Genomic DNA, 13,338 nt, shown 5'->3' on the forward strand with positions numbered 1-13,338 from the left:
AAAAGTATCACTACAGGAAACTTTAAACATCATTAACAACTTCTCCACAATAAATATACAAATAAATCTACAATAAACTGGAATAAATCAACTGTGTCATATCTGTCTGATATCTGGGATTTTGCAGCCCCAAATCTCCCCCTCCACTACTTCCTGGCAAATCAATATTTATTCCACTGGACAAGCACAACCACAAAAACTCCGGTCTAGAATTAGAACAAAATCATTGCCAAACATCTTCAATCACAGACATCCCCCTTCTACCACAATGAATGAAGAAACTGAGTTAGTGCAAGAATTCAACAATCTACATAACTGATGGCAACAATAAGGAACCACTCATCTCACCTCTTCCAGAACCATCAAATCCTATCCTTTAACACCTTAATCCAGAAGTACGGGGTTGGTGAAGACCAGTTCCTCCACTATCAACAATTAAAATCTGCAATCAGATCTAAAACTAATACAACCAACAACACACTACAATCGACTAATCTTAGCAAAGAAATCATGAAATCACAAACTCATAAAAAATAATCTCCAAATTTTATGAACTTATATCCACCTCAGTTACCTCTACATCACTCCCAGTCATCAAATGGGAAAATGATCTGGCTTTCTCTGCCAACTCTGACTTCTGGATACAAATCAATAAAAACATCTTCTCTATAACTACTAACACAAATTTACAACTTACAAATGTACAACTGCTAAGAGACACCACACAAGTACCCTCCCACCCAAACACAAAAACCCATTACTCAGTTCTCTAGCTATCGGCAAGAAAATCATCTTTCAAAACTGGAAATCCAAAAGGGCTACTCACATCACTCAACTCTCTCATAGAATACATTTCAATAGAAAGAATAGCATACAACATTCCATCAATGCCACATACAGGACCACAGCTCCTTGCAACACACACACACACGCACACACACACACTTTAAAACATTCCCAGCTTTCCCTAATCTTCCACCATCTTTCTTTTCTTTCTTATTTACTTTCCATTTTTTACTTATTTACTTTCCTTTTTTTTTTAAGTCACGACTTTATAAAGAAGTAAAAGTATGAGCCTTGCAGTTGTTCATAGATTAGACAGTGCAACAAAAGTTGTATTTACAGTGCCATACACTAAATCATGCACCTCCTGGTGACTCCTGTGTGTGTTTGGGTTTGTTAAGAGGTTCTTAGCTATGTACAATGGGTCAGATCTGCTTGCATATCCGCAGTCATTTTCAATAGTATCTTTATTTAAGATGTTGTTAAGATGTTTAAGATGTTAAGAGCCTGAGAAGATGGTAGCTCACAGGACACTCCCCAGTGGGGACGCAAATGTTGTTTTTCTGTTTTTCAGTGAGTTTAAACAGTTCTGGTCAATTCAAATCAGTCTGACAGTGTTGATTATCTCTGATGGGTGTGATCAGAAATATTGTTTTAGTTTATAATTATTTCAGTTCATTGCTTTTCAATAACTTTCTATAACTAAGATTTTAACAACAATCTCCATCAGCCCAGCACAGTCATTTAGTTGGGAATATCCATACCATACATAACCATACACTGTTATTATTATTATTATTTTTAATCTCTTGAGCTATTAAGGTACTAAAGTGAAAATCTATGGGAAAGTCAAAGGTAGAAAATCCATTGAACTGTGATTTTAGCTTAAATGTCCCTTTGCATAGCTTCAAAGCTAGAAAAAAAAAAAATCCACGTTGTTGGACAGTGTCACATACATACTCTGTATCTGCTGATTGCAACACTTCACTTAAGAGACATCACACTTTTGTTGAGTGAAACATTCACAACCAAGATGCCGTTGTTTTATGGCTGCAGTATCACATCAAATAGAAAATATCTACATGTCTTGTGCACCTTTTTATACACATTCCCTTGGAATTCAGCAGCACATATTTGGGATCTTTGGAAACCTTGGGATCTCCACTATAATTCCAAATAAAGTTTGAACAAAGCCCGGCATGCATTTGTAATGACGAACCAATTGATGGGAGATTTTAATTCCAAAGACTTATAGTACAAAGGACACGTTCAAACGTGCTTTCAGAAATAGAAAACAGAATTATAGAATGTCTGAAAATAGAATTAGATCAACAGTGGGTCTGTGTAAATATGTTTGACAATTTGACAGTAATTCATGGGATGGCAGGATATTGTAGAAACCTCTCTGGATGGATGCAGTGAAACAGTTACACAGGTTATACTGGTCTTCAGCTTCAGATATCCACTCCGTCACCCTTTGGCATTACCAGGTCAGAATCCTCACATGGCCCTTAAACCACCCTTAACCTACTGCCTCATGACTGTTGACCTTTGCTTGAGAGTCCATATGTCTACCCAGGACAGGCTGCTGCCCTGTTGCCCTAAACCCAGTGTAAAACTACACCCTTCATTACATCCATGGGAAGGCCGGGTATAGGCCACTTTACACCAAAGATTCACAACGAAACAAAACAGTTTCAGAATCTTGCAGAGAAAAGTTGAAGTGGTGTAAACTCATCTGGAATCGGGCACTGCCTTACACTCACTCTGTTCCCAAACCTTTTCATGTCGAGGTAGTATTTATCCTGTGACCAACCACATATTTTGTGAAGTGAATAAATTGTTTAAAAAAAGTACATCTTTCAGTGCACTTACATCCATTATTACAGTGAAACTTAATGATCCTTCAGTACTTCAATACTGACTAATGATTTGATTTCACTTTTTCTAGATATCAATCAAAAAAATCATACTACCTTTTCCAGATAAATGTAAAACATTCTTACAGTCCATTTGAGCAAATTAATCAAATGTTTTATTCATTGAACATAAAACATTTGAATTTGTTCACCTGAAAAGCATCCACATCAAAATATTCAGCTTTAATCCTTTAACGGGCACTCTAAGAAATACATTTGCCAAAAAGAAAAAAAAAAAAGGTCAAATTCTGCTCCTGGCTCCACATTTGGCACTGGTGATGGCAGAATACGCAGCTGGAATGTTCAGACAAACCTTCATTGGCCCATGCTGTTTTTTGTTTGTGTGCTGAGGTATCCTCATGTTTCTGGTCAGCACCCTCAACAGTCTCAGATGGATCGTTCACGTCGTTGGAGATGTGAGCCTGATCATGACTGGTCACCATGCTGCTCTCATCTACAGAGGCTTCCCAGCAATCTTCTGTCCTTGGTAGAGGACTTGTCCTGAGGATAATAGAGAGGGCCATGTCCTTCAGGCCATTCAGCGGACTCCTTTTTGTTGGGCAGTTCAATAAATCCAGAGAAGTTTAACACAGTCTGGAGGCATTCCTGGAAATGTGAGCTTCATGGAGCACTGTGGCTTTTCCAGTAGCCCAGATAGTCCAGTCCCTGTGGAGAGAGCAGCCAGAGAGAAGAAGCTGGGTGGCAGAGGTTCACAGAGGCATCTATTAGATCAGAGGGAGGAAACACATGGCAGAAATGATATGCACATAGATGATATTAATTTATTCATTCTTTCATTTATTTTCATATTGCATATTGTGACACAGCAGAGCAGAGAGTATTACTTGAACCATACTGCGTGTGGTTCACTTTCCCATCAGTATTCTTATCTTGATATACTGCATCCATTGGAAAATGTTTATCAAACTATTGATTAAAGACAGTCAATTCTAATCTGTTTTATGTGTCTTGGTCCGATTTCTCTGAAATTGACAATGGCACGGTGAAATCATAAACCAACAATTGTTGTGTGCTGTTGCTTTCTGAATTAGCATCATTTGAATACAGATTTGTGAGTTGATAAAACTGTAAGTGTTTAAGCTGGAACAAAGAGGAAGTATGACAGTTTTTCTAGCATTATTACATTTAAACAAATAGTGATTTGTTTCTAGTTTCTTGTAACAAATCAGAGACTGAGATTAAAACAGAAGAGGAGATGAAATAACAGCCTATATCTGGCACCTTAACAATACAATGCTTGTATTTGTTTATTTAATGAATTGTTTACAATAAAATACAATAAAACAACATAAAATAATGTATAAAATAAGAGTTAAGAGAATTCCTTATGCAGCCCACCTATATACCTAACTTCATTCACAGATGGGCCCTGAGTTGTTAATTTCTAGTGAACCTTCTTTAATATTGTCTTCACATGGAACTGCTATTGCCTTAATGACTGACTTTACTGTTGAAAACCTTTCATACAAATGTCTTACCTTAAAGAATGAAGTAACCACTAAGGTATTATCAAAGAAGTGTACCACTGCTGTATCAAGTTTACATCTAGTGTGTATAACCAGCCTTCACACTAGCGTCAGTTTACAAATAATGCTTCCCATTTACTCTCAGAAAATTAAAATAGTTAACAAAAATAGTTTAATAATGTAGGAAAAGGTCTTATTGACCTTTTTCACAGCAGCCATTTTAACATGAGTGCACAGGTTTTTATAATGATGTTAAATAAGGTTCTGTTCCATGTAAGACTAGCAGAGCCTCTCCAGTGAGCCGGCATGAACACGAGCAGCACCCTGGCTCTGGTTCTGCTGTGCTGATCTCCTCATCAGATTCAGGGGATAATTTGGAAGCTCCTGCCTCCTGGTTTGTGAAAAAACCTAGCACTGCATTCATATGCTTTGTAATTCACACGCAGGAAGCAGAATTAGCTTAATAAGCTCATGTCAAATGACAAAAAGACTTGCTTTAGCCAACAAGACTAGCTTTGGACAACAAGCTTAGGCTTTTCACTGTTTTGTTACAACAACCATAGTGGAACACAAAACATTAGAAACCTAAGTATATCAAACTGACTTTATGTTTGAAAATGTTAGCTGTGCTTAGCTTACTGAGGAATTTCAAATTTCGTAGCATTCACAGAGATCTCCACACATTGAGCTGGCATTTTGAAACATCACAACTTGGCCGATTTGTTTTACATCTTAAATCCTGATTTACCCAACATGATTGTGTAACTTAGTGTGGCGTTCATGTGCACTTTCTGCCTGGAAACTGGAATGTATAATGAACCAAACACCACATGAACAGGCATGAGACCTAAAGAGAACAGAACTGCAATTAATGTTGAAGAGCATCTTCATTAATGTCATCAGTAACACCTGCATCGCCCGCTATTTCATGTCAAAATGGCTGCTGTGTGTGAAGAGGCAGCAGACTGTCATCATTTTACAAATGATTTCAGCAAACATGCAAATAGTTTAGGCTTTTTGACTTCCCGAGCACCGTCATCACCAGGAGCTTGTGTAACCGCAGTGTCAGAATACACTTGTGCTTTGTTTTCTGTGCATACTCTACATGAAGCTGACAGCTTGAGTGTGAAACATGTAAGTTTCACACTCACACACACACACACACTTTTATGTGTGTGTGGAACTAAATGATTTGACACATTAGGTCATCAGTGGAGACTTGAGATTCTGCTCTCAGCCACCACTGTTTATCTGTGATGGATTAATCAGTGTTTCTAATTAAAAGAATTCAGACCGGGACCCATCAACACTGAGCTATTCATTATTGCAGACATTGTGTGTGTGTGTGTGTGTGTGCATGCATGCGTGTGTGCGTGCGGATGTCATTATGCTGGCCTCAGTTTCTAAAGTCAACTGGATCTCAGCTGGAGATCTCAAGGTTTCCGAAGATCCCACATATATCCTGCTGAAGTCCAGGGAAATGTGTCTAAAATGATGCACAAGACATCAAGATCTTTTTCTGTTTGGTGTGATGCTGCCACCATAAAACAGTGGCATCTTGGCTTTGAATATAAGATTTTATTGATTCCACTGCTTCCAGTGCCTCGTATTGTCTGCTTCAGTTTTATAAATGTATTGAATCCAGATTCTAATTGTCTTCTTGTGCTTTCACACAATCCAGAAAGGAAACACAGCACTCCACATAGCTTCCCTGGCTGGTCAGGCTGAAGTAGTGAAGATCCTGGTCAAACGTGGAGCCGACATCAACTCACAGTCTCAGGTGGGCCTCTATACACGGTTTATTAAATTGTTATGCTGTCATACATCCTCTCAAAAGCCATTGACCACAGCCCCTCTTGTATTACTCATAACTAATATATCATTTTGGAGGAAACAGTTTTATTTCAGGCTGTGTTTTGAAGTGCAAATCCAGTACAATGTTTTTTTTTTTTTTTCCAGGTCTAGTAGTTTATTGGGAACTTACAGTTTTGTATTTGTGTCGGTGTTGTAGAATGGATTCACTCCTCTGTACATGGCTGCCCAAGAGAATCACCTGGATGTCGTGCGATACCTTCTGGAAAATGGAGGCAACCAGAGCACTGCTACAGAGGTGAGGAGTTTGTGTATATGTATGTATATGAGTTTGTATATATATATATGCACATATATATATACACATATATATGTGAGTGTGCATGCAATGGTTTCAAACACAATGTGTGGATTCTAATCAAATGAAGCATTTAGCCCTTTGACTGTTGTATATTCTTCTCTGTTTAGAAAGTGCTCAGCACTTCCCCTGATGGCCAAAATACTGTACTGCACTTCTTTTCTCGGTCTCTCATCGGTAGGGTCGGGTACCGAAAAGCGGTACCAATAGAGCACCGGTTCCGACGTAAACGGTGGTAACGAGACTGAATAAGAACGAAAATTTCAGTGCCTCATTTCGGTGCTGCCCCCTGTTGTTCCGGTGTCAACTTGCGGTTGTTGAACGTGACATCAGTGCCACTACTCAGCACACTTGTTGATCAGAACTGATAGTGAGAGGATCAATAAAGATCCCAAAGGCAAAACGCTCCAGGGTTTGGCTGCATTTCACATCCCAGGAGGATGCAGACTGTGACATGCAACAGATTCCTTAAAGCAATGTCATGCAAGGGAGGTAACACGTCGAATTTAATGAAACATCTGGAGACACATGGAGTTTATTTAAAAGCCGAACAATGCACCATGTTTGATAACCTACATCAGCGGTCCCCAACCACTGGTCCGCGGACCAGTACCGAGACATGCCTGACTGGGCCGTGCAGATGCGCACAAATGGCACAAGTTAATTAGTTCCATAAGTTACTTGTATTTATATTGTTTAAATATCTAAGTTAATATTGTGTTCAGTTTTGCCCTGGAAATAAAAGGGTATTGTTTTTTGACAAAGTGTGTGCATTTTCGTTTTTTTAAGTACTGGTTTGAGAACCGTTTAAGCACTGGAACCGTTTAAAAAATACCGAGTAGGCACCGGTATCAGATAAAACCCCACCGATACCCAACCCTACTCATCAGGCAATGGCCGTGGCTCAGCTATCTAGAGGCTTTGTTTGACACGTTTTTTGCAAATTTCCACGTAGTACTTTTCCCACATTCACATATCTCATATTTAGAAAGAACTCAATTGCAATGTGAGACTTTGGAGATATGATAGACATCCTTTGCGCAATCATGACCTGGAAAGTTCATCTGTGCTTTGTTAACATGGAAACTGGCTGATCTAAAAAACTATGCTAATTTAGTCACTAATTTTCCTTTCCTGTCCCATGCAGGATGGCTTCACCCCACTGGCCATCGCCCTCCAGCAGGGCCACAACCAAGTGGTTTCTATCTTACTGGAGAATGACACTAAAGGCAAAGTCCGTCTGCCTGCCCTACACATTGCCGCCCGCAAGGATGACACCAAGTCAGCCGCCCTGCTCCTCCAGAACGATCACAACGCTGATGTTCAGTCAAAGGTACGCTGATGGCCATGTTTGAGTCAGTGGTTTGGCATGATGTGGAAACTGCTGTGCTCTGTGGTTGTGCTAATGTGTCAGTGTTGTTGCTGTCGCTAAGGACTATTATGGAGCTGCTAATTTTAGTGTTTATGAAGAGGCTTTAAAGTCTGGGCGAGATAAAGCTGCTCTGCTACTACTGATTTTATCAGCTTTTTATGTAGCTCCGAACAAAAGATGATGTTAGAAGAGCAGAGCCATTCCCTTTAATATCAGTGTTCAGTGTGGTCCTGCAAGGGGATTTAGATTAAAAACAGCCTTTTACACCTGGTTTTAAAATGCATCTGGATAAGCTATCAGGATCAATAATCTGATCACACACTCACATTTACACCTGGTAAATGTATCAGGTCTGTGATCTGTGCACATTATGTTCAGATTTCAGATACAGTCTGGACTTACTTTTTCCTTTCTGCAGAAGCTTCTCACTCATCCCTACTCTGCGATCGGGTTTGTGATATCTTCATTTATCCAGTAGGTCTACTCCTGTGGTAGTCTCTCAAGACAGATACATGGCTTCCACAATTTCCAAATGCTTCCACCTACCCATCTGTATTTTTTCTGCTGGTAGCCGATACAGGAGGTGAAGGCAGAGAACAGAATTCCATGAACAGTGTTGTGACAGCTTCTGGTATTGTTTCATCCTTATGTTTAACAAGCTTTCTTAGGTGCAGACGAAGGTTGTGGAAGAGAGAGGCTGGCGTGACATTGTATTCTTGTGGCAACTGTCCAATTTTGCCCAGACAACACTGTTATTAACACTAACTCATTATTGTCCCAGTGACATTCCTGGCTATGGTGTTGATGTTTCTACCCACGGTGATCATGGTTCTACCCGTAGTAATGTAGTTTCTACTCATGGTTATGATGTTCCCACGTGTGGTGATGACATTTTCATGTGCCGTGCTGACATTTCTGGTAGTGGTACCCGAGATGAAGACATTTCTGCCGACATCAATGTTGTTTCTATCCTTAGTGTCAATATCTGTAATTGCTGTTATGTTTTCAGTGACATTCCTATGTATGGTAATGATGTTTCTGCCCATTGTGATCATGGTTCCACCCATAGTAATGAAGCTTCTACTCATAGACAAGATGTTCCTGCGGGCTGTGATGATGTTTCTATATAAGTGCTGATATTTCTAGCAGTGGTGATGATGATGATATTTCTACTCAAGATGAAGACATTTCCACCCAACAGTGATGACGTTGCTACACATGGTTATGACATTATTACACTTTGAGGGCTGCTGTTTTGCCATTGTGATCACACTAATGACATTTTCAACTAGGTGACCCATTCCAGCGACAATGCGTGCTCTGTACTTTTACACAATGTACTTTTTTTCTTTATCCAGATAAGGTATTCAGATACAGATTGCATTTTAATATCAGGTGTAAATGCAGTCTAGGTTTTTGCAAAATTGTAGATAATGTAGAAATAAATTAATTCATTCATTCATTAAATAATTTTGAAATAAATAAATTCTTAAAGTCTTAAGTGTGTCAGTACTTGTGTTTCCATCTGTCTGTCTATGCATCTCTCTCTCTCTCTCTCTCTCTCTCTCTCTCTCTCACTCCCTCAGTGTCTTTTTGCCTGCCACTTCTCCTCCCTGGGTCCTGCCACTAACTGGGTCTCTCCCTCTCTTTCTCTTTCTTTAACTGCTTCCTCTTACACTCTTCCCCTGTCATTCCCTACCTCGCTCCACTGGTGTCTAAGTGTAGCACTGTCCACTGCATGGAGTGTGCCACTGTCTGCAGGTTGTATGGTGTCGATATCAGGGGCTGCATGCAACCAGTGGGGGGTTTTGTATTTAATATTGCTATTTTTTGACAATGGGAGGGGTTAAAGTATCAATCCGGTATTGGGGGAATCTACAACAACAGCCTGGACTTCTGCTGTTGTAGTGGCAATCAGTGTATAAGCTAAAAAAAAAAGCACAAAATGCTCTGTTCATGTAAAAATATTAGCTTCAGTTGTGGCTATTTCTCTGATACCGGATGGTGGCTTTAAGTGACGTGGCTGAAGTGAGTAAAGAGCATCCCCTTACACCTCCACTGATGCTACAGTTATATCTGTGTAATGCATTGAATTGCACCATTACTCCTGAATGTTAAATGCTCCTGCAGTAACTATGTCTTGACAGCAAGGCACCTATAATGTATGATGTTATATAAGTGAATACAATATAAACTACTCAGTATACAGGCATGGAGTGGTGTTTCTGGTTCAGCTGTTGTGATGCAGTCCTGCTCAATATGACTCATAGGGAAGACCCAGAGGAGGACAGCTATAAATGGCAGCATGTACTAACACTCGCACATGCTCCTCTCACACACATACAAACACATACCAACGTCACACACAGGGCACTGCTTTCACAAAATACCTGAGGAAAGCAGGTCAATGACATTTACCTCAAATAGTCTGCTGGCACTTATTTTGTACACTGCAAAAAAAAACTTCTTCCTAACAAATCATTCAGTCTCATCTTCAGAGTTAAAATCTTGTTTTTCTTCAAACAAGGTAAACATCTGCCAGTGGAATGGGATAACCCCATGTGTTTCCAATGCACTTCCACTTGTTTCTGGAATTTTTCTGGGAACAGTTACAAATATGTTGAAACAAGTCAGACAAAGGCAGATAAACTGTCTATGAGCAAGAAAATGACACTTGATTCAAAAAGACAAGTTGATTGATGGAATATGAATATGTAAGGAAGGAGAGATGAGAGAGCTCAGTGCATCATGGGAGGTCCCCTGGAAGTCTAAGCCTATAGCAGCATAACTACGGGACAGTCTTAACTATAAGCTTTCTCAAAAAGTTCAGTTTTAAGCCTGCTGTTAATTGTAGAGATGTGGTCTGCCTCTCAGACCCAAGTTGGAAGATGGTTCCACAGGAGAGGAGCTGACAGCTGAAGGCTCTGCCTCCCGTTGTACTTTTGGACACTCTAGGAACCACAAGTAAGCTGCATTTTGGGAGTGCAGTGCTCCAGTGGGGTGGTAAGGCACCATGAGCTCATTAAGATAAGATGGTGCCTGACCATTAAGGGCTTTGTCAGTGAGGAGGAGGAGGATTTTAAATTCTGTTCTGGATTTTACAGGGAGCCAGTGCAGAGAAGCTAATATGGAGGTAACATGATCTCTCTTCTTAGTTCCAGTCAGTTCATGAGCAGCAGCGTTCTGAATCAACTGAAGAGTCTTTAGAGACTTGTTGGGGCAGCCTGAGAGGAAGGAGCTGCACTAATCTAGTCTAGAAGTAACAAATGCATGGACTAGTTTCTCTGCATCTTTATAGGTTAAAAAGGGCAGGTTTTGAAGTTGGTTTTGTGTAGGAGACAGTGTAGGACATACCCTGCTCAAAGCTAACTCCAAGATTCCTTGCCAGGACAAGTTATCTAGGGTAACAGTATAATTAGATAATGTGTTTCTGAGGTGCTCAGTGCCTAGTACAATAACTTCAGTCTTGTCATCCAGGTCTTTATACCCTGAAGACATGCTTAAAGTTTAGCTACCTGACTGGTTTCATCTGGCTTCACTGACAAATATAATGGGTTATAATCAGGTATCATCTAATGTAATCTATCATATCTAATCTACTGTGTATAGCAATCCACACAGGAAGGCCACCTTAATGACAGAAGGCTAACGGTTAGCATTTGGAGTATCCAAACAGCATCCAGCACTCTATCCAGGAAGATAGCACCACTAACAGCTGGTCAGAAGTGAAATAATGCTAAGTTTTTCAAAATGGGTGAACACCCCTTCAAATGCTTTGGGTGACATGCTTCACTTGTGTTAAACATTAGCATAAAGCTTCACTGGGAGAGCAACTTAAAGGGAGGTGAGCTACCCCAGCCACGTCGCTTGCCAGTTTGTTATTGGGCTGCACAGCTGGCTCTGAGCTGCTGTGCATCCAGCTGCAGGACAGCAATTGTGTTACGCGAGCCTAACCGAGCTGATCTTTCCCTCCCTCATCGCTCCTGCTTCAGATGATGGTCAATAGGACTACTGAGGTATATACACACAGCCTTTTAAGTCTTCACAACCTCACTGTACTGTCACGTCCCTTTGTATCTCTCCTTGTCTTTTCACCATCTTTACATCAGCAGCATGGTGTTACACAAAGAGGAGTTTGGCTCATCTCACAGCTCCCTGACTTTCTGTTGGTTTGGTGTAATGAAGGGCCAACATGCACGGCTGACAGGAATGGCCAAGCAAACCGCTGTGCTCACTGCACTCAGGCACTGCACACAGTCTGGTTATCTTTACTTTTTGGCTTTTGGCTTTGTCTCTCCATACTGTGTCTGTATGCATTTTCATTCTGTATTTTTTGCACTTTTTTTATATTCAGTTTTACAATAGTTAGTCATTGTCACTGGCTCAGAAAGAGCCTTTTGTTTAGTCATAATATTTGTAACCTTTATCCTAAAGCCATTTCACTCTATACTGCATCATGATTGAAATAGACAGCCGATTGATTTATTTCAGTTTTTTTTTTCTGTAAGGTTGGGATTTAATAAATTTTGTGCCTCTGCATTATTGTAGCAGCTATCAACTGATGTTGTCTGTGTTGTAATCTGTCCATTTATGTTGTGTTGCATGATTTATAGAGATGCACTATGAACTAAATTGGCAGCAGTTTAAACCAGTATTCATTAATTGATTGCAAATACTAGATTCTGCTAGGTCTTAATAGCTTCTAAACTGAGGAATTCAAATGCATGCTTTGCTCTTGATCAGAAACCGCAAGCCTCCAACTTTTATTTCCTCATATTGGCATGGAAAGTTTGTAAAGCTTTGAAAAAAAAAATAAGACCAAAGAGCATGCTGCATCCAAGCTACTGTACCTTAATTTGCACCATTCTGAGCTTTTGACTGTGTAAATTTTTTAAACCATCACGTTAGTCACTGTATTCTTCACACCTTTGTAAACAATGTTTTCACATTAAATCGGACCATGACTTACAGAATGGCAAGGTAAGGCAAGAATTTCACAATTACTCCAATCTGCTCTGCAATCTCTAATTTTTCTCATTCCTAACATTATAACCTCTCTGACGTACAGTTAACATAGTGCACTTTGGTGTTGATCCAAAAATGTTTCGTCCTGCTTACATGTGACTTCATGGTTTCACTATGATTTGGCATTGTTGTTTTTCTTGTTCTGTAATGGGACAGGTAACTAATATTCCTTGTTCGTTTTACATTAGCCTTATTTACAATGTGTACACTGTACGTCTGTTCATTTTATTCATTTTGCTTTTGTCTTTCTTATTTCTAATTTCCAATGCGAAGGAAAGCCTTTCTTCTTTTCCTGTATGACTGTTAACCTGCATGCTGGTGACGTGTTTGAGGGTGTTTTGGGGGAGTGCGTATGGGTGCTCTGTATTCAGAGTTGCATTATTATCTGATTTTTTTTTTTTTTTTTGTCTCTCTTTTTTTTTTTTCTTTGATTACAGTTTCCCTCGGTTTTTCTTTTCATTCACCCGTGATGCTTGATGCGACTGCTGCATGCTGGGAGGATGAACGCTCAAGGGGCAGGGTCAAAGTTTATGGACATGAGAGAGGGATTAATGTCTGACCTCTCTCTCTCGCTCTCTCTCT

At 39.9% G+C, this 13,338-nt stretch overlaps 1 protein-coding gene across 1 annotated transcript in view; it reads left to right on the forward strand.

Annotated features, from left to right (window-relative positions):
• The window catches only part of ank2b (ankyrin 2b, neuronal), a 119,903-nt gene that overhangs the window by 26,959 nt on the left and 79,606 nt on the right, over window positions 1-13,338 (forward strand). The window contains 5 exon segments of the mRNA XM_030075794.1: window positions 5,871-5,969; window positions 6,201-6,299; window positions 7,507-7,692; window positions 11,724-11,747; window positions 12,703-12,711. Of these exon segments, the coding sequence (XP_029931654.1) occupies window positions 5,871-5,969; window positions 6,201-6,299; window positions 7,507-7,692; window positions 11,724-11,747; window positions 12,703-12,711 (417 nt within the window).

Source organism: Myripristis murdjan, chromosome 18 (genome assembly GCF_902150065.1).
Source record: "Myripristis murdjan chromosome 18, fMyrMur1.1, whole genome shotgun sequence".
NCBI lineage: Eukaryota > Metazoa > Chordata > Actinopteri > Holocentriformes > Holocentridae > Myripristis > Myripristis murdjan.